Below are 23249 nucleotides of genomic sequence, written 5' to 3' on the forward strand. Positions count from 1 at the left end.
TAAAATATAATAATGTCTATGTCTATTTTTAGTTTACTTTGTTAATAAAGATTTTTGGGGGGATTTTCAGAAACACTAACGTTATACATAGCAAAATATGAAGCAATCCTCTAACTCCCGTTTACATACAGACCTGTGGCCAACCTTACAAACCATTTTGCATTTTTTCTAGCTGAGGCTTTCAAAATAGATAACTGGTGATTGTCACAGTGTAATGTGGGCAGCTGCCTGCCTAATGTAACTTAACATCTTCACAATATTTTACACAAAATGAGCAAATGTATCTTTGTTTCCTCAGCTAAAACAGCTGGGCTGTTGTAGCTGGTATTTATGTTGAGAGTGACATCTGATTTAAAATCAGGGAGGAAAAGACACTGAGTAGCATATCCGCCATCATAGAAACAATGCAATAAATGTAAGGAACAAAGGTCAAATTCTTCATGTGTGTACATACACAGACCACATGTGCATACTGTTGTCCAAATAAACTCACAGATATATATGACAACTCAAGTTTGTGGCGTTAATTTGTATTCTAATTTTAAAAATGTAATACACACCTATAACTTTTTCCCTGTGCAACAGAGACCCCTGCTGGTGGGCAAACGACTGGCAACAATTAATGACATAGTTCCGTTTCCGGTGTAAACAAACACACCAATAGGGCGGCTTTCATAGTCAAACAAGAGTCGGCAGACTGTTACTGGTAGAGAGCGTCGCTTGTTGAGATTTGACACATTTTATAACATGGATGAACCGGGAAGTGGTGGGAATGTGGTTCGTTACTACTGCACGGCCGGTAACGGTATGGAGGCTTTTTTAATCAACGAGGTGAAGACGAAGCTAGCGGCTGAAGACGTGAGTGTTAGCTACACGCAACAACTAACAGCTAACCCCCCCCCCCCCCAAACAAACAAAAAAACAAACAAAAACCTCGGGGTCTTCATGATTTAAAAGCCTTTAAGAGACAAAGATACGGACGCTCTTTGTGTGGAAAGAAAAGGAAAAAAAGTCCTAAATAATTTCTAATGTTGATATTACGAAATCTTTTTTTTTTAATTTATGTTATAGAAAATATTCAAATTTACAGCAAAGTTTTATTGTTTAAACGTTTTAGTCAGGCTTTACGTAATTTTGTGATTGTCGCTGTCACGTGATGTTAAAGCACGCGTACAGCCTCAAATATGTACATACACTCTTTCAGTAAGTGTTGGCGACAGACAGATGGTTGAAGGTTGGCTGTTCCATCCAGACAGTGATCCCAAACACACATCAAAGCTGGTTTTGGATAAAGAATGATAGAATTAAGCCTCTAGAATTGCCATCCCAAAGCCCTAACCTCAACCCTAATGGAAATTTGTGGGGTATTTTTAAAAGTCAGGACTATGCCAGGAAACCAACCAGTTTAAATAACCTCTACTAATTCTGACAAGAAGACTGGACAGATATTTAATTAGAATTATGCCAGAAGCTTGTTGGCTAGCAAAAGTGCTAAGGGACATTTAATCAAATATTAGAAGGGCTAATATATATTTATTTGAGACTTTTTTTAAAGTCGTTAAAGATGTATGCTGTACAAACGTTTTTCTATGGAAAAAGAACAGTTCAAAGAAATCATCAACAGTCCCAAATTGCTGCCCATGATGAGTGTATGCAAACTTCTGATCACAACTGTTAACATGATCTGAGCCAGCTGTTGTCTCAGTGTGTAGAGAAACTGTTGGCCATCAACATGAGTGGTTATCAGTGTTCGATCACTACGACCAAGCCAAAGTGGCCTTTCTCTGAAGGTTAATCTACTATAAGACATGAACATGAACATTTTGATGAAAGATGTAGAAGAGCTCTTAAATCTGAATGTGGATTTTTGCATTTAGGTGTGTCAAATTCCAGGTAAAGTGTTATTCAGCTCTTCTGCAAAGATCAACAGAGTTAGCAACCTGAAGGGTGCCGAGAGACTCTTTCTTCTGTTGAAACAAGACTCGCCGGTGAGTCTGTCTGCCCACACCAGCACAGGTAGTAGCCTCAAACTAACTCCAAGAACCTATACATACAATTAATACGAAAACATAAGCAATACCGGTCAGTGTTTACATACCACGTCTGAACTGACTTCTGTATCGTGTTTTTTGTAATATTTATAGCAAAGGCAGCCTCTGTGCTACAGTCCAGACTGTTGGGTGACAGGAATCAGTGGACCAGTGCTGTAATGACATGGAGTCGACTGCAGGGGGAGCTGACAGGCAGCAAAAACACCGTCAAAACATCAAGCCCTGCCCTGGGAGTGACAAGGAAGAGGGAGGATGAGATGAGAGGGAGTGACGAACGGAGCAGAGAGGGGGAGAAGAGCCTTGTAGAGTTTAGAACAAGTATAGGAGGGGAGAGGAAGGAGGAGATTGACAAACAGAGAAGTGGTGGACAAAATGGAGTATCCACAATGGCACAGAAGAGAAAGAGGGATGATGAGGAGGAGAAGGAGAGGAAAGTGGCAGCTTGGGACACAGGCATTGAGAAGACTGTAGAAAAGGGGAAGGCATGTGAGGAAGAAAGGACGAGAGAGGAAGAAGCAGAGGGGATGTTAGAGGAGTTTATCGACTGTACACATGGAGCATACGTCAATGGGGGAGGACCAGTTTGTGACCACACAGCATCCAGGCTGGAGCACCATGGAGCAAGTAGCAGCAGGAAGATGGATGACATAGCAAAGGATTTCACTGAAGAAAGTCAGGAAAATGGTAATGCAATGGCAACATTTAATTTTTATGACGGCTTATACATCAGTGACTTCTGAGGTTAAAGTCTTTATATATTTATGTCTCCTCGTGTTTATCTCCATATGAAGTGAAGACCACTGGAGAAAAAAATAAGACACTGCTGACAACCTGTGAGGATAAACCAGAGCTGCTTTCCTGTATCCCGGTCTCCTTTAGGATCAGCTGCAAATGTTCTGGATCTCTGTCACGATGCTTGGGCGCACAGGTAGGAAATGTTAAAGTCTGTGTCTCTGCTTCTTTTTACAGGTGTTTAAAAGAAAAGAAGTGCAGGGGCAGCATGGTGGTTAGCATTAACTGCACCTGGGTTTAAAGTAGGTAGAAAAAAGTAGAAAAACACGACATGTTAATGCTGCCACAACACTCACCACAACTTATGTAAGAATAACTTATCTTAATACAAATGTTCAGAGATACGAGTTGTCATGTCTCCTAATAGTTTATCAGTTTAACTTACCCAGACAAAGAGTGTTGCGGCAATAATTGTTTAAAAGGACATACTTTTAATCTCTCTATATTACTAAGTGCAATCCCTGGGATCCACATAGAAACAGACATTCATATTCAGTGGATATGTTCAAAAAAATGTTCTACTTTCATGTGAAACAGGAGGTGAGCAGAGTGATTGGAGCAGGTCTGAGCAGACTGCTGGGCTGGAAGGCTGACCTGAAGAATCCACAGTTGGAGGTAATCAGTTGTGTTTGAAAAACAATCTGTTGGATTGCACTGATTATAAGTTCAGTTAAGTTTTGTCTTACAATAGAAATGTTTGCAATATAAATAGTCCGTCTGTAGTTAATTGCTTTGCAGAGAGTCACTGTGAGAATCACTTTAAGCATATTCGCACTGCACAAGACACTTACAAATGTGGATTGCACAACACTGGACATTATATTCTTCATTCCCAGTTAATACTTGTACAGCTGCTGTTATTGTGTATATATATATTTATATTTATATTTCTTCATACATTCTTATATATTTCTATACTGTGTATTGTGTATTTTGTTGTACAGTTATTTTATTTTCAACTGTAATTTATATATTTTATCTTATTCTTTCCCAGTTAAATTTACCCTTCATTCTAATTTGTGTTGTACAGTTATTTCATTTTTAACTTTAATTTTTATATTTTATTTTATTTTATTTTATTCCTTCCTAGTTAAATTTACCCTTTTTAATTTTCATATTTATTTCCTATCTTATTCATAGCCTTTTCTTTTTTTCTTTAGGTCACGAGCAGTTGTCTAAGCATTTCACTGCATATCGTACTGTGTATGACTGTTTATGTGACAAATAAAATTTGAATTTGAATTTGAGAGTCTTGCCTGTCTTTTCTGGCACTTCAGCTGTAATATTATCTATTGTTGTTGTTGTTTTTCTGTAGATAAATGTCCATTTGAGTGATGACTACTGCCTGCTCGGGATCCCACTGACCAGGTTATTGACAATGATGTTTTACATTTAACACAGTAATATACATCTAAGTCTCAGTACAGCAACAGACCTCTTATACATTATGCAGTTCTTTTATTGTCACTGCTTATAATATGCTCTGTCTGTTACAAGTTTAGCTTACTGCTTTTTGCCATTAAGACCCACAAATGTTTAATCAAATGACTTAAGATGGACCGGTCTCTTTTATATTATTTCTGTAATTAATTCAATAAGAAGTAATAAGTTGAGTCTTCTTTCCTTCAGGTTGCCTCTTGCTAACCGGAGCTATATAAAAACCACAGGACTAAGGTCTACAACAGCCTGGGCCATGGCCTCACTGGCTCATATACAGGTGTATATACTACTGTACACACAGCTGTTCTGTGCCTGTTGCAGGTTATGGTTTGTATGCTGATGAATTCTGAAACCATGACGGAGTTATATTATTATGTGCACAAATAAGAAGGCATCATCACATCATGCAAGCAGAGCTCTTCCATTTATGTTTGTGTAGCAAAATGATTTACCTCTAGTTTTGTTTGTGGTTTTTATCGTAAATGGGTGGCGTTCCCACTCCGGCTCAGGGACGGGTTTCTGGCCCAGGTAGAGGACTTTACATAGGGGCGCAGGAGATTGACAGAGGAGTAGAGCTACATCTGCCGTAATGTAGTTTCTGTATCTGTCTATTGTGTATTGTAAACACCGAGCGCAAAAATGAAGCTTTTAGTTTACCCTGTTGATCTACACCTCACCTATGGGCATGAGCTCTGGGTAGCCACTGAACGAATGAGAATGCAGATACAAGTGGTGGAAATGAGTGTGGCTGACTTCCACTATTTGGGAGGTACAGCTGCTTGGAATTTGACTAGGATGCCTCCTGGGCAAGGTATTCCAGGCATGTTCTACCAGGAGGAGGCCCCGGGGTAGACCTAGGACTTACTGGAGAGATTACATCTCTTAGCTGGCCTGGGAATGCCTCAGCATTCCCCCAAATGAGCTGGCTGGGGAGAAAGAGGTCAAGACTTCTCTGCTTAAGCTGCTGCCCCCGTGACCCAGCTCCAGAGAAGCATTAGAAAACAGATGGATGGTTTAGTTTGTTTTGCCCATTTGGAGCTGGGAAGATTTCTGATATTTACTTAATTACATGTGCTAAAGTAACAACTTTTACTGTAGCATGTGTTTTTACAAAGTGAGTACTTTGGCTAGCCTACCCCCCATCTGATCCTCTTAAAGAGCCCTCTATGCAAAAGGTTTTAGTATGTTAGTTGTCTGTCACTTGGCATTCAGTGTGGTGAACCAGTCACAGTCATACGTTTTGTGGTTAACCAGCTGTATGCGCTGTATGCTGTGTTCTGTTTTCTAGCCAGGCTTCCGTGTGGTTGACCCAATGTGTGGGGTGGGGACCATCTTAATAGAAGCTGCACAGGAGCATAAGGTCAGAAAAGAAATCATGTACAGTTGATCTTTAAAGTGTAGAAATGTTTAGAAAAGTTTGTTTATGAGGTTTAAAAATCCCTGTTTTGGGGATTTTCAGGATGCCTGTTTCCTGGGTGTGGATATTGATGAAGCACAGCTGCAGAAGGCCAGTGAGAACGTAGCATTTGCTGAGTTGGAAAACAGAATAAACCTGCTGAAAGCGTCGTCTCTGGGTAGGTCAGCTGCACAAAAAAAGAGCAGTAAAGTAAGCTAAATATTACATTATTAATACATGTCTTACTTAATTGTATTAAACTAATGTTCTCATTTAAAAAGAGGGACAGACATTAACTTTTTAAATCGCACCAGTTGTAAATCCAGTGCAATACAAGTGGATTTTAAGGTGGACGACAGATGCCCCTGTGTGCATGAGAGAATCTAGTCATGTGGAAAATTAGCCAGACATGTGAAAATATAGATAAACATGAAAAAATTATTATGTGCACATTTCTTTGAATGTCACATATGACATGTTCAGTCTTATCAAACCTGACTGGCGTTACTTATATGAGGTTAGTCTTTATGGTATCTTAGAGTACAGAGAATTATATCTCAATAAGACCGACCACCATAAAGTAGCTCACATTTTCACATTTTTAAAAAGGATTAAATTATAAATTGAATTACTATAAATTAATTTTTTAACTATATTACAAATTCATGTCTTCGAGAAGTTAAATATTGAATCTTAGCTCATGAATTTTCACTGTGGATGCATGGCTGCATTTTGTGGATAGGACTCAGTGAGTGGGAGGTTAGTGTGAAGCCTGTTGTCGTATATTAAATTACCTCTAGGCTTGTTTGTCCTCCTCTGTGTGTGCAGTACTGCCTGTGCCCAGTGCCACTGTAGACGCTGTGATCTGTGACCTGCCATTTGGCAGGAAGTTTGGCTCCAGAATAGACATGGCTGCCAACTTGCCAGTCATCCTGACAGAGATGGAGAGGTTTGTTCCTATGTTTGTCGGTCTCAATTGTTTCTTTTAGAATTATTTGGCGAAACAGAAAACATTACTTGTTTTCTCTGTGAATGTGTGCACTGTGGATTTTTAGCTTGGGAGTCACTTTGCACATCAGTGCACATCCTAAGCTGTCTTATTTTCTGTTTTTTAGTTAGTTTTTTTTAATAGGAAAAACTAAATTAATGCATAGATAAAAATGTCATAGCATTATTGGAATAAGCATTGAAAGATAGAGATGCAACTATTATAACAAATGTTTGTGTCTAGAGTTCTCCGTCCTGGTGGTATCCTGGTGCTCCTCCTGAGTCCTCAGTTGTCCTGTCTACTCAAAAAACTTCTAATACAATATGATACTGGACCAACATCTAACCCTGAAACAAAGCCTCAGACTGGGATGCAAAACTGCCCATCTTCTTCCAGATCTCCTTCTAAGAAGCAGACTTTCCAAATCCACTCTGGGGTCAAATCCTCACCGAGCCAAGAAACCAAGCTTCAACGCAGTCTGCCTTTCACTGTGTCCTCATTGAAGCATCAAGCAACTTTCAGAGTCAGCTTAGGAGCAATAGATGGACTTATTCATAAATATGTCAAAACAGACTGTTGTGTTTTCAGGGACGTTATGTTGTAAGGCACTCGGTTTGATTTTCTTTGTTGCTAACATGTAAAAAAAAAAAAAAAAGTGCCCATGTTTAAATACCACTGTGTTTTAACTGCTCTGTAACATGTTTTGGTTTGCTTACAATTTTTTAATTGTAAATGAGATTTCCATGTATTTAAAATGTGTTTTTGGAAGCAGCTGAGAAATTATTTTTGAAAGCTTAAAGTAAAGAAATATTGATTTTCCAATCCTCCAGCAGTGCTTGACCTCTAATTTCTAAAATCCTGCTCGTGGCACTCATTCCCAAGCTCACTTATTCATTGATTATGGTTATCTTTAAAAAGCAACTCACAAATGTTGCTCAGTATCTCAACATGTTCATAAAATTGCCAGACACTGCCTTTTTTTGCATTACTTTTTAATCAAACTGTGATAAATTGTGAATTTCTTTTCAACACTTTTCAGGTTAATAACACTGGCATAGTCCCCTGCTTTTTGTTTTGCTAATGGGGGACCGTTCCATGGTGACTGTATGTTTTTTTTTAAAGAGTTTTACGGCAGAAAATAGTTTACTTTTTAAATCAATTGTGTGTTTAACTGTTTCATTATTTGCTGACACTACTGAAAAATATGAAATATCTCTAAAACGGTAACTGGAAAAGATGGGATTGTTTTTTTCCTGCATCACAGACCCCCTCACTGAATCATAAAGTTGCCATCTGCCACTGTTTAGCCCTGCTTAGCCCAGTTTTACATTAAGGGAGCCAAATAATGCAGCCATAGAGCTTAGTGTTTTTCATTCATTTCCTTTCCCCTACAGCTTCCTGTGTAAATCCCAAAATCTGACTTTATTTTCATTATATAGTGAAATCAGTGTAGGTTTGGATTATAATTTGTATTTTTTCTGCTGTTTCTTAATATCTATCCATACAAGCAACTAGTGAAGTAGTAAACAAATAGTAATAATTTCATTGCATTTTAATTACCATATTCAGCTACGAAATCCGTTTCCAAATGCATTAAAATTTAACAACACACGTCTCCCCCATCAGACACCATGGAGAGGGTACGCCATGATGTCCATTGCGCATGCCCAATGCGCAGTGGAAGCCATGTTGGAGCTACATTGGATTCAGGCTGGGATTTTCTGACGCCGTATGTTTTTCTTTAAATATCTGTTTTCGTACATTGTTGGGGTTCGTAAACCGTGCGCGATCGGCGCCGTAATCGGCAGTGGAAATGATGAACTCCAGTGTCGACCTGTCCCGGCGGAATCCACAGGAGGATTTCGAGCTGATCCAGAGGATAGGAAGCGGCACATACGGAGATGTGTACAAGGTAAAACTGCAGTGCGCAATCACATAGTTCCATTTTCGGACACAGAGTAGTTAAACACCACCAGCGTATTCACAGTCTTGCGGTCCTACAGTGGTGTTATAACAGTAACAAATCGTTTCTATAGCCATAAGTGAGCTGTTTCTAATATGCTGTTACCAGAAGGTTTTTATTTTGGTGCCTTTTGGTACAGTAATTACTGTGCTACTCATGTTATATTTCCATTGTCGGACACGCAGCAACTGTTTGACTTCGCTTGTGTTTATGGTTGTTATTGTCTTGGCCTTTTTGTCCATGCTTGTTTAGAGATCCGGGTTACCATTATGTTAATGTTTTCTGGCTGCTAACATGCCTGGGTTAAGACTTAGTTAACGTTTAATGTAAATCCAACGTTAAGTCTTGGTTTGTTGAGCACCGATCATATTTACCTCCGTGTAAGTGAGTTGTTGCACAAATTGCGCTACGTCGACGTGCTTGTTTGCACTCGCTGGACTGTGGCTGTGGTCTAAATCGTGTTGTGAATAACAGCAGTTAATGTTAAAGAAGAAGTAGGAGTGGTTGATGCTTGTCCGGTAATAGACCTGCAGTAGCTTAGCTGTCCGACAACGGACTCTACTAACTTGATAGCATCAAGAAGCTAGCTGGGACGTCTTGATGCTACGTGAGAAAACTGTCGCAAGTAGTGAACATGCGGTGATTTGTTACCCTTACATGAACAAACTCTAAAAAAAGAGACTACCTGTCAGTTTACTGGCTGTTTGTAGTATCGTAGAGGCTTCGCAAAACATGTTAAACCTGTCCGCGTATCCCGGACAGAGACTGACAGCTGCCTTTCCTTTGGCTAAAGCGCTCAGATCTGACCAAGCTACAACAACAACAACCGTGAAATAACCACTTCATATTGTTGTTTTTCACACTTTAACGTCAGTAGGCACTCGTCGGGTCATTTTTAAAGAACTGTGGTGCTCATTTTTATGTAGGCTGTGTAATACAGTTGGCCTCTTAGTCACTGGGCTCCACACTTTACCGAGGCCCAGTGCTGGGAACCCAAAGCCTGTAATCCAAACTGTAAGGAAGTTCCTGAATGCTGTGCAACTCCATCATAGTCTCAACGACTGTGTCATTGTTCGTTATATGTAACACAAAACAACAGCAGTCATAGCCACGTACCACAACAGAAACACAACAAGCTGGTCATGTATCATGGGAAATAATATACATAAAACATAAAAAAATATGTCAAAGTATCCCCAAATAATACTGCAGTACATGAAAACCAATGAGAATATGTAGGCCAGGATACTGTAACTCTAAAACTAAGAACCATGGACATAAAAAAGTAATCCTATCAGTCTCACCCGTTTGATCTGCCCTCTGTAGCAAATCAGTAAGGTTACAAAAGTTAACCATCTATACCCCCAGTTATGTATTTGTTTGTGTAATAGTCACTCTGTTGTGGAATTTAACTGCTGTGTGAGGGAGGCTTTTTGTAGACTGGAGATTCATTAAACACGGTAATAGGACTTGATGATGTTTGGTTAACCTCCAGGGTCTTTGTGGTAATTACAGGAATCCTAAAGACTAGAGATGTTAAATATTTCCAGTCTTTTTGAACACGCACAGTCTGTTAATTTCAATCCTAAATAGTCCATCATATGCATATTATATCCTTATTTATTTTGTGTGTGTTTTCACAAGTGCCCCTCATACCCACCCACCCTCTGCTGCTCCTAATCTTGTTTGTTTCTAATTTAAGTTCAGTATCTTGCCTTGTTGTAGATAGGTAGGTTGGCATCTCAGACTTGATTCTCCTTCCAGGCCTGGAACAAGCGGCACATAGCTGATTAATGTGCACCAAAGTAACTTGAAAAACAGTTATAAAGGACAAAAATCACACAACTACACAACTTAAATATGGCAGAATTATGAGTTAAGTTGTAATTTCTCACTGGAAGCAGATTAATATGTTGATAAGGATGCTATACTGTAGGAACTATGATCACTATGTAGCTAAATGTCTATTTTATTGTTCCAGCAGGAATTTACTGAAAGACCTGAAACCTCTGGATGTGCTTCTAAGCACCAAGGCACATGGTAAACCTCACCGATGCCTATATTTGGTTCTACCACTGTGTGAAAAAGTGTGGCTTGGACAGGAATGTTTGAGCAGGAAATAAAGCATGAACTCTGCTAGCTTGTTTTCTCCTCTGTTTGTGGACCTGCCACTCTTTGTGTATCTGTTAGAAACTGGAGGAGGAGCATTGGCTGATGTTGAGACAGGCCTTCTGTGTAAAAGATCACAAATCTGAGCCTCACAAAAGAGAGTTTTTAGGGTGAATTTGTAGCTCAAATTTTACAAAGAGGGGAACCCGTATTTTGTGACACCACCAACACTGCATGGGTTCAGGTGTTTCTCCAAAAACCCAGGTAAGGATGGAGGAAAATACCTTAAAATGGTGAACAGTCAGTAGAACTACAAGTCTCCGTGTCATATGATTAAAATGTTTACCTTCAAAGTAAGGTGACGTAAGGTAGACATAAGGGTTGTGGCACAACCCTGGGGCTGTGTAGTAAGTTGGGACAAGTGAGCATTTAATGGTGGTCAGTTTATCCGCATTTAACACCACATTATTTCCCCAGAAATAAATAACAGAAACTAGACACAGATTTGGTATTCCTGAACGCAAATCCTCCACGTATTGATACTGGAAAACAGCCTTCCTACTCCTCTTGTATAAGAGGTGACAGTTTTGTCTGATTCACATATTAAGCTCCTTCTCACCTTCGTGGATTACACTGCCTTTTGAAAACAAAAGGTTATATTCAGTGTCAACTTTCATGTTAAGAATTACCGGAACATGATAGCAGTAAACTGCACGCAACACACTTATGTTTGCCAGTCTTGTGGGTGAGTCAAAGATAAGCTAGCAGAAAAAAAATGACATTGACAAACCAAGCTTTCTCTCACTACCATTTTTATTGATTTGCCACTTAATTCTGGGCGAGCGGTGGAGCGACTACACTCTTCTTTTTAAGTTCCACTTTATCATTTATACTGCTTCAATAAATGCAAGTATCGGCTCAATATGTTGCTCTAAAGTCATAAAAAGAAACCTGTTCCAGACGTGCTACTGCTGTACCTGCCCTCGCTCTGTTTGCGTCAACAGACAAAGCACAGACCGAGTATTCATATGAAGGCTTATGTTGTTTGAGAATTTGAGAATTGTTGTGTTCTCACGAAACACTACAAGAATCTGCAAAATATTAGATTTCATGTAAGAGGTTAGCAATGGTATTATAGCTGTTTACCTTTTTTTAAAACTGATTTTGAGTCCGTTTACTAGCATGGTCATCTGCATATGCCAGAGTCGACATAGTTATTTGTGTCTGGTTATTAGAGGTGGGAATCACCATACAACTCACGATACGATATTATCACAATACTTAACGCACGATACGATATTATTGCAATTTTTAAATTTTTTTTTGCGATATTCAGATTCTGTACATAAAGGTAAACTTTATCAATATTCATTTTATCTAATATCAAAGTCTCGCACTCAGTCTTTCTCTCATTTCAGTTTTATTGTTGACAAACTGAACGGTTTGTATTACAGTCTAGTCCAACTTAACTGAACAATCATCTGGTACAATTACAGCTATTCTGAACTATGCAGTTTATGAAAACTATGCAGCCCCTTCAGCAACTGAAGAATTTGAAAGTAAATTAAAACAAAATATAATTTTACATTAAATAAAAAAGTTTTAAACTTAATTAAAATAAAACATGTCTTAAATTAAAATAAGTAAACTGTCATGTTTATTGCTGCCAAAAAAAAAGTTAAACACATTTAGACAGTGAAGGAATGTCAGGATTCTTGCTCAGAAAAAGGATCAACATGCTCTGAAGTCAGAGCACAAAAACCTTTTTGTAACAAAATATAAATTTCTGCTGTCCCTGTATCGATACATTATTAGCAAACAAAATATCACGATACTACACAGTATCGATTTTTTCCCCCCACCCCTACTGGTTATTGACACTGAGAAAAGCAGAAAGTTTTTTAAATGGATTGTGGGGAGAATTTGCGTTTTAAAATGGCCTTAAATTGAAACTCAGCATTAGGATGTTGGAAAACTGGCACTGGAGGAAGTCACGCAGTTGTCAGAAAGAAGACTGCGGTGTGGTTCGAGTCCTTTTTTGAGGTTTATGTTTTGCTTTGTCTGGTTTTTACTTCCCTTGATTTAAGCAGGAAAGCTTGTGCCTCTTCATTCTGTGCACTAGAAAATGATACTTAACCAAAACATTCAAATGTGATATCAAGGGATCCTTTACAGCAGCGGCCCCCAACCTTTTTTGCGCCATGGACTGGTTTATGTCCCACAATATTTTCACGGACCGGCCTTTAAGGTGTCGCGGATAAATACAACAAAATAAAACCAGTACCGGTACCAAAAAAATAAGATGTATTCATAACACACGGGATATGTCCCAGGGAAACCGAGTTAACGATAAAAACAATAAAAAAATAACAATAAAAGCTGATTTAAAAACCCCAAAAACCATAATTTTCACACCCGAGCCTCAATTCTCAATTCTCAGTTCTCGTGGCCTGGTACCAAACGACCGATCCACGGCCCGGGGGTTGGGGACCACTGCTTTACAGGCATCCATACACGATGTGTTGGGAGTGATAGAGCCCGTCTCACTACTGCCATCATCCGATGTGTGAAGATGGAGACACCAAAGGCGAGTGTGTATCTGCGACACACCAGTGGCTTTGACGAAAAAGCAGTATTTGGCTCCCAGGGAATGAGAACAGGCTGGTCATAAAAGTAATACAAGCCTTTCGTCCCATCATCCACAGTTGAAGCTGCATTACGTGGCCTTCTTTGCACATTCACTTACTTTTTTGAAAGAATGGAAAGAATGATATCCATATTGGTTATAAATGTGACAGTAATAGTTCCTCTGCCCTGAACTTGTGTGTGTGGCACAGTTGAGTCTCTGTGGTATGGGAATGCAGGAATCTTCACTTCCTCCATGTGTGTGTGTTCATGTCCTATTGTTTCACACTAGTCTAACAGAGGAAGACGGTGGAGTGGTGAGCCCCAGTGCAACACATACACACAGAATAAGATGAATGTATCATCACCTGCATAGTCACGCAAGCACAGATGGCTGTAGAGTCACAATTGAAGCTGGTGGTCCACAACCATCCTGTTTTTGTCCTTGTTCCTTCAGTTGTTTGCTCACTGTGGTGGAGTATAAAGACTTCAGAGTGCATACTCTCAAGGAATGCACGGTTCGTGAAGTACGTTGAAAATTTTAGTTGCTATTCTGTTAATCTACTCTGCAGGATTTTGTCTCTGTGCCACTAATGCTGCGAAGTAACGATAACGCGCATGTTTACAGAGTAATTAATAATGCAGTGCAGTGGCAAGGAACTGGTAATAACACTGTGAATGTGCTGTCATGCAGCGTGGTAGATACTGTAGTTCGGTTCCCTGTTACAGTAGGTATAATACAGATGTGATACTTTCTGCTTCTGCATATATGCGAGTTTCTGAGTGATGTCAAATTTTAAGGGTGCAAATGTGGCTCTGTGAAGGCATCCACATACCAGTCAATTTGTCGTGGCAAGCCAGCACTGCCATTATGTTGCAAGAGTACTGTGGCATTGCAGCTAAGCATCCATGAGGTGTCAGTAGGCGTTAATCCTGCTGAAAAATGCTAATGTTAAAAGTTTGTCGCCTGCAGTCAAGCAGGGAACACATTAAATCCAAAAAACACTGCGTTTCTGACAGTTTTGTTCACTTCCTTGCACAGCTTTAAGTCAGATCATTTAGTTGGCACGGGGTCTTTTATTTTGAAATTGGACTGGATTTTCTATCTTCCTGTCAGCATCTTTTCCTATATGTAGTTGACAAAAATGGTGTAAGAAAGTGTTATTAGCTTTACAACATGGAGAGATAATTCTAGGGTGCGTCAGAAACGCACAGTAGTTTGTCAGGTGGAGGCAGAACCATTATCTTCAGTGGGTGCGATCAGCTCTGTCAGCCTCATCCGAGGTACAGGACGACAGTGTATTCCTGGGATTAGTGTGTGATCAAAGATTTCCAGTGTAGACATAATTGCCTTTCTTTTAGGGAGTGCAAAATTAAAATGCTTTGTTTAACAGATGAATTCAGAGCTCTTGTGCAACACTTTGTAATCCTTGCTCTGTATAGACTGTCAAAATTGACACGCCAGTCTCCCGTTCAAAGCATTTTAACTATGTAAACAAATCACCAGCCCACTGTGGTACACAATATCTTGAACGAGGGTGTAACCAGTTATTTAAAGTTCAGCTTAACCAGGTTAATACAGGTCCATGCACAATCCTGTAGGCTGGAGTTGATCATTTTTATTTAATCCTAAATGAGTAATAAAAAGAGTCTGCCAGGATTAGCTGTTGGTTTGCACAATCCACACAGTGAGTGGTGTGACTCCAGTTGAGCACAAAAGACGTTATGGTGTGATGTGAGGAAGACTGTGGGCCTTCCCTTGTAAAGCAGCATATTTGCTGCATTTGAACTGGAAAACTTCCACTCAGCAGGTTTTGCTCTTTTGAATTAAAGGAGCTGCTACTGTTACTTTTTCAAGTTGTTTCTTACTTGATTTCACTCTTGTGTTGCATGTTTTGTGATGCAGCTTTTATGGTTTGTATTATTTTTGTCATTTCAAATACTTGGCACTTTAAATGCTTAAATTAAATCAGGGCAACATCAAAGCTAATGAAAGGCCACAATGGAAATAAAGAGAGCTAGTTATTACATTGGACTTCCAAATATGTGGCTCCCAGTCTCTTTGCTTAACTATGACACAGAAAGAAACACAAAGCGCTATTTTACCACACTTGGTTAAATGTCTTTTTGATGGCTTGAGGAGTAATACAGAATTGTATTCCTGGCAAAAGCTCAAGTTTTCAGATGTAATGGACTCTGCCTCATCTTTAGCGGAAATGTCTGGTTGGATTGGGTTCTATTTGTGCTGACTGCCACCTACACCAATTGTTTTAAATACAGCGGGGGTAATTTTATGCTCTTCAGCAGTAATATGTCACAGAAATTTATAGGCCCCTCTTTACTAAGGACTAGGAAGGCCTTAGATCTCTCAGTGTTGTTTGGATCATCTTGTTGATTATACTTGTGCCAGAGTACAGCGCTTTTGCTGAAGCTGTTCAGTAACTCCTGGCACCGTAATAGCAAAAGCATCAAATCCTATTTCAAGATGTGATGATATTGAGTTCTTAACCCTGGCTCGGGCTAAATGCCAAACTCCTGGAAGGAATTTTTATGTCTGTTTTGACGATCGTCGTTTGTGTTATGAATAAATGTACTTTTTCTATGACTCCACTAACACTGTTGCTGCATACACTTAGTGTACATATTTATGCAGACGTTTGGGTGGGTCGGTCTTACAGCGGTGTGTGAGGTGCGTGGTATGCAACTTCACAGGCTGACACTAAATGTTGATGATGAAATGTTGATGACACTAAATGTTGGACTTGAAGTTCTGGGTGATTCTTTTTGTGAGTCTCAGCTCTTATGGGCGTTCTACTTGAGTGAGTGGGTATTTCGTTAAAAAACAGGTGTACAAATTAAGCGCACTCAACTGCATTTGGCTTTCACCTCACCTGTCCATGTGTTTGTAATGGCTCAATGACGTCGTGAATTGGACTAAACTTTGAGTAAACAAGCTATGGAGCCAAAATATGTTACTTATGGAACACCATCTTTATAAACTTAACTTGCAGACTAATCAGCAAGTTGGTAAAGTTAAATCCAAGAGTAATTGTTTAAAAATCATGTAAGCTTTTTATGTTTTTCCAGTATGTTTAAAATGGTTCAAGCTTCATCGCTTAACCAGCAGAGGAAAAGATCATGTTTGTCTTTTAAACAAGTAACAATCTTAAGGGAGAGTTAAGATGTAAGTTGAGTAATTAATGTTAATGAGCAAACTAAAAGCAGAAACTCTTAAGTCATGAACTTGACATCACTTAATGCACTGGTTATCTTAAAGTTCAGTGAAGCGTGGTGGTAATTGGAAGGACAGCTGAAATCGCTTGGAGAAATCTTGTCAAAGGAAGTAAATGGCTAACTACTATTGTAATTGTTGCCCCGGGCCAGGCATGAACTCCAGCGCTTTTGCAGTGGAGCTGCTCAGTGGTTTTTAGCAGAAGGAGCTGATTATACTGGATCACTCTTACATGGAAGTGTGTTAGTTTTTAATGGCCGGTTTTTCACCCTCAAAGTTCGAAGAAATTAGACAAAGTGAAGATGAGATGGTAACTGAGTATAAGATCATAACTGCAACAAGTTTACGGAGACAGGAGGGGATCTGAAGTGCTAATGTGGAAGGTTATGCAAGGTTAAACTGTACCATACAGTGCAGTTTACAGGAAAGAGACATGTAGACATGTAACCAAGATCTGGAGATGCCTGTCTGGGCTGAAGATCATTTAAGATAGATTGAGTTAAGTTCTAAAGTCATTGTGTGTGTGTTAGTGTGGCACATCTGTTTAGCACAACTGCAACACTGTATCTGTATACAGATATTGGAGCAACATTTCTTGCATTTCAGGTTACATAATTACAAGGGAATGTCTTGCCTATTTCAGCAAGACAGTGCCACACCACATTCTTTTTGTATTACAACAGCAATGCCCATAGCAAAAAAAAAAAAATGTCCGGGTGATGAGCTGGCCTGCTTCCACCCTTGACTTACCCCACTCACTGAATAAATACAACTATTCATTATGAAAAGAGGCCCCGAACTGAACAGCTGATACCCTGAATCATGAAAGGAGGGGGAAACCGCTTGAGCCACAGTCTGCCACCAAAACTATGTGTATGCTTTTATGAGAATTTGTTAAATGTTTTATTCTAACACTGATTTCTTTTACTTTGTAAAATTTAGAACCACAGTGTGCTTCTGTGTTGTGGCCACTGTAATATTTCAGGAAGAAAGAGGTTTTTTACTAATTTTCCTGCCTAAACTTTGGTTTTTAAACAAATGATCAAACCTTCAGGCCCTTAGCTGCAGAAAGATGGAATACCCTTCAGTCAGTTCCAGCAGCAAGCCTCTAAAATTGAGTCTGGCCGTGTTTTTGCCACCAACAGAGGCACCGAGCGACCATGAGTCATCTCTGGTCTGTCTGAAGACGCTCTGTCTCTGCTCTCCACTCTGCATCCATCTCCTCCTCTCTTTGCTTCTCTTTGTCTCTCCCACCCTCCCCCCGCTTTGTTTTGATGTGGATCGGTCTTGGTTCCCCTCCTTCACTTGAATTTTTCTTTTTTTTTTAAATCCTATAGTTGGATAAAAATAAAACTCACGTGTCTGTGTTTTGGCATTAACATTGTTTTTTCCTGTGGTTATCCATGAAATTTATTTTGCCATCACTATTGTGTGACCACAGTGCACACTACTGAAGTGATCTCGGTAACGTTTGAGTCATTGTTTGTGCCACTTTGTTTTGTTTTCACTGCTCAGTTCTGTCAACACCTTATGGTTCACAGCATCTGACACACAGTATCCTGGTGGTGATGGAATTATACTAAATGCAGTGCCAATGAATTCTGGGGACACACCCTTGTGGTTTCATTATAGTGCAGCTACACACCTGTAAAGTTTTGTGACTGAGTCTTGATGATCCAGATTCCTGCCTAGCAAGTCTTGACCTTTTGGCATTCTTCCTAGTAAAGCATCCGAGCGGTTGTGGCAGCACTAATTTAATCTGCTACGCATGTGCTTGTGTCAGTGCAACAACACAACTGCAACTTCATAGTTTGGTTGTTTAAATCATCGTGTGTGTGTTGGCTTTTGCTAATATGGTCGGGTCATGTGTCATACAACTTTTCAGAATCTTTTTTTTTAAATGGCGAATCCCTCCCTTATGTTTCTGTCTGGCTGTGCTCTGCCTTTGTGGTAGTTCTTGTTACCGTAGGTGTCCTCAAGATCTTGTTTTGCCACAGACAGATGGACTGCCACGTTAAAACAATACCTGCTGTGATATCACAGCCAGTAAAAAGAACATTGCATTTTAAATTATTCTCATTTTGATACTTATTTTATTTTTAAAGGGTTTTTAATTTTTTATTCTTTTTATGTTAAAATGGACACTTATTTTACTCTCCTATATAGGCTAGCTTCCCTGCAAAGTGACCATTTAGGACAATAAAGAGAAAAACATACTTAATAATGTTTTATCTGTGATTGCAGCATGCAGGGAGCATCATTTATTAGTGCAAACAAGTGAAGGACATTTTTCATCATTTTTCCAACGAGCTGCTGTCAGTGATGACAGACTGCCCGATTCAAAGTGCAAATCTGTGGCCACAGAGTGCCAGCAGCACCATTATACTGCAATATCAGTACTACAGCATAAGTCAAATGTGAACACAAATCTGGAAATGTAAGTAAAAGCACATCATAACTGCTTATACATTTAGTTTAACAATGAATAAAGTAAGTTAACGTCGTAGCTCTTCAGGATCTTGCATAATATTGTCTCATAATCCATTTAAATTAAAAAATATTTGCTATTTGAGATTTCGCATCCTGGGTTGAGCTTTTAACCAGCTGTTTCCGGGGTTTGGATTGGCATCATATGAACTCGTATAGCGAGCGTACGTTTGGGCCTCACATCAACAGCTGCTCATATCACATCCTCGCATCCATAGCTTGGAAGTACTCTACACTGTGTTTTTGCTCAAGCACTGAAACAAGTTCGATGTTTCCACCCTTAAGCTTTTCTTTTTTTTCTTTTCTTGCATATTTTGCACAGCACTGTTTTATGTTGAAGGTCTGTTTGAAGGCAAACGACTTACATACTACTTAAGTAGCTCCCTTTTCCTTTTTTTTTTCCTTAAAGGTACTAAATCATTCTGGGAGGCTGTCACCCTGCTCTCGCTCTCAGACATGTTTTTGCTTGTGTCATTATTTTGTGTGCTAAGGAATGTAAATGCATCTCGCCCTAATGTTAAATTAATATGAACTTGTGTCAAGAATCAGAATGAACGGAGATGTTGATGTCCCCCCACCAAGCATTGAGACTCAATAATATTCCAAAAGCCGATGTATTAGATCAATGTCACCATACTCCTAGGTTGTTCATAGTATTGAAGCTCATTTTTCCTTCCCATGTGGAATGTGCTGGATTCTCTCACACATACAGTGCTGCTTCTATGTCACACACAGGCCACTGGGCATTTTCTTGCCCTGAGTGAAGCATGCAATTCATGCCTCACCCAAAAGAAAAAGAATCTTTTTCCTCATGTATATTTCATATGTAATTCCTCTCTGACCCCATCAGCACTCCTGCTAAATGTAAACAACAGTCCGCTATTTATAGAAAATCTGCCTCTGTACTGTCGTTCCCCTCTTTTCTGACTTATGCCAGCTTTTCAGGAATTTAGGAAAAACAAGTCCACACATTCCTCCCCCATCCTGTTTGTGGTTTAAAGGGTTGCGAATGAGTTATGTCAGAACATTTTTTAATTGCTATACTGGCTACAAACTGATTTCGAAAAAGTACGACACGAGCACTCATGACAAAAAGGCACCAATTATATTTACCATCAATATTTGATGGTGGCATTTTTGTGGATTCGGTGTTTCTATCAGCTTCCTCTCAGCTGATTGAAACTCATCTAATGAACATTACAGTTTTGTCTTTCTTGTGCTCTGAAGTGCAGTGAAAACAGTTAGGGTTTCTCTCTATCTGCTCTCCAGTTCTGTCACGTTGTACCTTGATGTTGCTTAAACAACTTTGCTTAATGACTGCTGTTCATGTTCAAGCCTACAATGACTCACTTTCCTTCTTGTCATACTTTAGGCTCGTAATGTAAACACAGGAGAGCTGGCTGCTATCAAAGTCATCAAACTGGAACCCGGTGAGTTACCTCATCTTTGTCTCTCTTACTTTATCTCCCTTTTTTTTTCTCGCTGTATCCTACTCCTCATGTTTTTGAATTCCTCTTTTTACTTTTTTTTCTTGCTGAATCTAGGGATGTGCGCAACCAGCTGACTAGACATTTAAAACTTGACACCCTTGCTAGTTGGCACCGGAAATACCAGTTGGTTAAACATGTTATTATTATATTATTAAACGTACAATGACACATACTGGTTCAGAAATGTTAGGACACCCTCTGCAAGTCAAATAGTATATGTCTGTGAAGGTTCTCAGTCATCCAGGTCATCGTAGTCTAAGGAGCTTGGAAGTGGCTTGAAGACGTTTCACCTGTCATCCGAGAAGCTTCTTCAGGTCTAGGGCCAAATGGTGGAGAGTTCCAGATTTAATCAAATAGCATACTTTCTTTTTTTCTCTCGTTTAAATGACGAGTTAGTCACCTGGAGCATCATTAGGTGTTGTCCTACTTATGCTCTCTTTCAAATCCTTTACCCCACTTTTTCTTGCTAAATAATAGTTCTTATCCTCGTGTCTATTCCTTTATATCCCCTATTTTTGCTTTATCTTACTCCTCGTCTTTCCATTCCTATATCCTGCTCTTCATCTTTGTCGATTCCCTTTTCTGCCCCTTTTTGTTGCTGTCCATTTTGTATTTAGTGTGCGTATATCTCGGTCTTTCGCTCGTAAGTCATATTCCTTTCTATGTTTTCTCTAAGGATTCACCAACAGATTGTTATTTTAGTCTGCGAAGCTCTTCATTACAAACCTCTTTTCCATACTATACCCTCTTACCCAGCACTCACTGATACTGTGTCGTCCCCCCCCCTTAACTATGTCCTTTCCCTCATACAGGTTAATTACCTTGTCTTTTTCTTGTTTAAATCGTGCATTTCATTTAGTGAGTAAAATATTTGAATAATCCAAATAGTCAGCTGTTCAGATGCCCTTTCTTTGGGTAGATAGTGGGTTTTTGACATTTTTGACATTAAAATATTCTTTCTTTTTTTTTGTGGTAATAGATGTCATCTGTGCTTTTGCTTGAGTCGACCCTCCCTCTTTAAGTAGCGATGATGACACTTTAGTTCACTTTACTTTACTTTACTTTTACTGCCCTAGCGACAGTGAGGCTAGAGGCTTTTTATAACCACCTAGCAACAAAGGTGCAACTCTCTCTCCCTCCTTAGAGAGAGGAGATCAAGCCAGGAGATCTAGAGTTCAATCTTAGAAGCGATGGAATTTTATTTGGCCTCTTGATTTCTGATGTTGTATTTATTTATTTATTTGTTGTTTTTTTTACTTGCTAATACCAATTTTTTTCAAATCACACCAAATACAAGGTAAAAATAAACTTTTCTTCAATGCAGAATTGTATTTTTATAACTAAATCGGTTATCAGACTTTACAGTTCCCCTAAACTGCACAATCTTAATCTTCACTGTTAAACATCTCTGAAAGTAAATAATAGAACAAATAAATGAGTTAATGTACACATAATTTACCTTTCCAAACAAAAGCAGGTGTAACAGATTTCTATAAAAACCCAAATGTAAGTTACTTGCATCATTTAACTTGTTTAACTTACATCATTCACCAGATAACAGGGGATCAACCCTTTTCTCTTTTTCTTCCACTGCTCATACCGAGGCTCATATTGAAGCTACATGCTTTGTGGTTCCATCTGCACGCCACGTAGCTTTGGCCACTTTCCTTTTATTATCTTTTTTTTCTTCTTCAGTTTAAATAATCCTCTTCAGCTCTGTGACAATACTTAATTTAAGTTTTCATGCCAGTTCACTGATGATCTAGTTTGGCGAACTTTGCATCACCCTCACTCGTAGCGAAGAAGTTGCTAACAGCCACAGGCAGACACTAACAATGTGTGGCTGCTCATGTGAGTGTGCAATATTTGCCAGTGTCTGTTTGCACATTTTGCACATGCATGAAAGGAACTGGCTCATAATTGGACATACACGATGTTGAGCAGCTGGTTACCAGTCCAGGCTAGGAATCCTGAAAACTGGTCCTCATCTGATCAGTTGGTGCATCTGTAACCTTGAATTCATGACAGCTGATTTGTCACTAACAATATCAAGCCCAAAAAATATTGTTTGGGGGACACTGCTAGACGTTACAGGACAGCTGTTGAACTATATCCTACCAATGTGTATGCTATGTATTGTCTTTTTTTATAGCATGTCATGAATTCAATCTGCAGAAAGTCCTATATAAAGAAATACTGTTTACTTACTTGTTTAATTACTGTACAATTTATACTTTTGGGCTGATGCACTGCTTTGCTTCAGTTTATGCTCTTCTTAGTGGTTCAGACACAAGTGCAAGAACAGTCTGTCAGAAACAGAAAATAATAAACGAACCCAGCCTTCTTCGCGCTTTGTGTTATTCTGTAAGTCATAACAATGCCAAGATACATACTAAATGATCACTATAATAATATTGTGTTTGTTTTTATTGAAGGTGAGGACTTTGCAGTCGTGCAGCAGGAGATTATAATGATGAAGGACTGTAAACACTCCAACATCGTTGCCTATTTTGGCAGTTATCTCCGGTAAGAGAGTGTGTGTGTGCCAGATGTGGAGCGCAGTATTTTCTTATGGTTACTATTAGAGTGCATTTAATTGATATTTAAGTGACTCGTATTTTTATTCGAAAAAAGTCTGAGTGTCAGAGAGGAAAAACAGAAGCTGGTGTAAGATAG

General features: G+C 39.2%; 2 protein-coding genes across 13 annotated transcripts in view; both read left to right on the forward strand.

Moving 5' to 3' along the window:
- Positions 1 to 7800, forward strand: thumpd2 (THUMP domain containing 2). 4 transcript variants are annotated; one of them, XR_014877725.1, is made up of 11 exons: positions 2 to 858; positions 1878 to 2016; positions 2145 to 2735; positions 2843 to 2979; positions 3381 to 3458; positions 4159 to 4211; positions 4473 to 4560; positions 5572 to 5643; positions 5743 to 5857; positions 6480 to 6628; positions 6911 to 7025. XR_014877725.1 is itself a non-coding variant. In XM_085183431.1 (11 exons), exons 1-11 carry the CDS (start codon positions 748 to 750, stop codon positions 7269 to 7271), a joined length of 1866 nt encoding a protein of 621 aa, XP_085039557.1. In that variant the 5' UTR covers positions 11 to 747; the 3' UTR covers positions 7272 to 7800. The 4 variants fall into 4 exon arrangements, 3 of the variants coding, with proteins under 3 accessions (XP_085039559.1, XP_085039557.1, XP_085039558.1); XM_085183431.1 differs by having other exon boundaries at positions 11 to 858; positions 6508 to 6628; positions 6911 to 7800; XM_085183433.1 differs by lacking the exon at positions 6911 to 7025 and having other exon boundaries at positions 1 to 858; positions 6480 to 6894.
- A 537-nt stretch (positions 7801 to 8337) lies between these two features.
- Positions 8338 to 23249, forward strand: part of LOC146505684 (mitogen-activated protein kinase kinase kinase kinase 3-like) — a 45678-nt gene continuing 30766 nt past the window's right edge. For 7 of the 9 annotated variants that reach the window (XM_085183413.1, XM_085183416.1, XM_085183412.1 and 4 more), the window contains exons 1-3: positions 8338 to 8579; positions 20456 to 20513; positions 23009 to 23099. In XM_085183413.1, coding sequence (XP_085039539.1) covers positions 8481 to 8579; positions 20456 to 20513; positions 23009 to 23099 — 248 coding nt within the window. In that variant the 5' untranslated portion in view covers positions 8338 to 8480. The remainder of the gene's footprint in view (positions 8580 to 20455; positions 20514 to 23008; positions 23100 to 23249) is intronic. The other 2 variants (XM_085183420.1, XM_085183421.1) reach the window with 1 other exon arrangement.

The sequence above is a fragment of the Neolamprologus multifasciatus genome, chromosome 13, assembly GCF_963576455.1.
Source record: "Neolamprologus multifasciatus chromosome 13, fNeoMul1.2, whole genome shotgun sequence".
Classification (NCBI taxonomy): domain Eukaryota; kingdom Metazoa; phylum Chordata; class Actinopteri; order Cichliformes; family Cichlidae; genus Neolamprologus; species Neolamprologus multifasciatus.

Bases quoted from the DNA above. Each gene is read 5' to 3' on its own strand.
- thumpd2 (XM_085183431.1), top strand. From the start codon at position 748: ATGGATGAACCGGGAAGTGGTGGGAATGTGGTTCGTTACTACTGCACG. The intron at 5,858-6,507 runs GTAGGTCAGCTG...CTGTGTGTGCAG, and splicing joins GCTGAAAGCGTCGTCTCTGG to TACTGCCTGTGCCCAGTGCC. The intron at 6,629-6,910 runs GTTTGTTCCTAT...GTTTGTGTCTAG, and splicing joins ATCCTGACAGAGATGGAGAG to AGTTCTCCGTCCTGGTGGTA.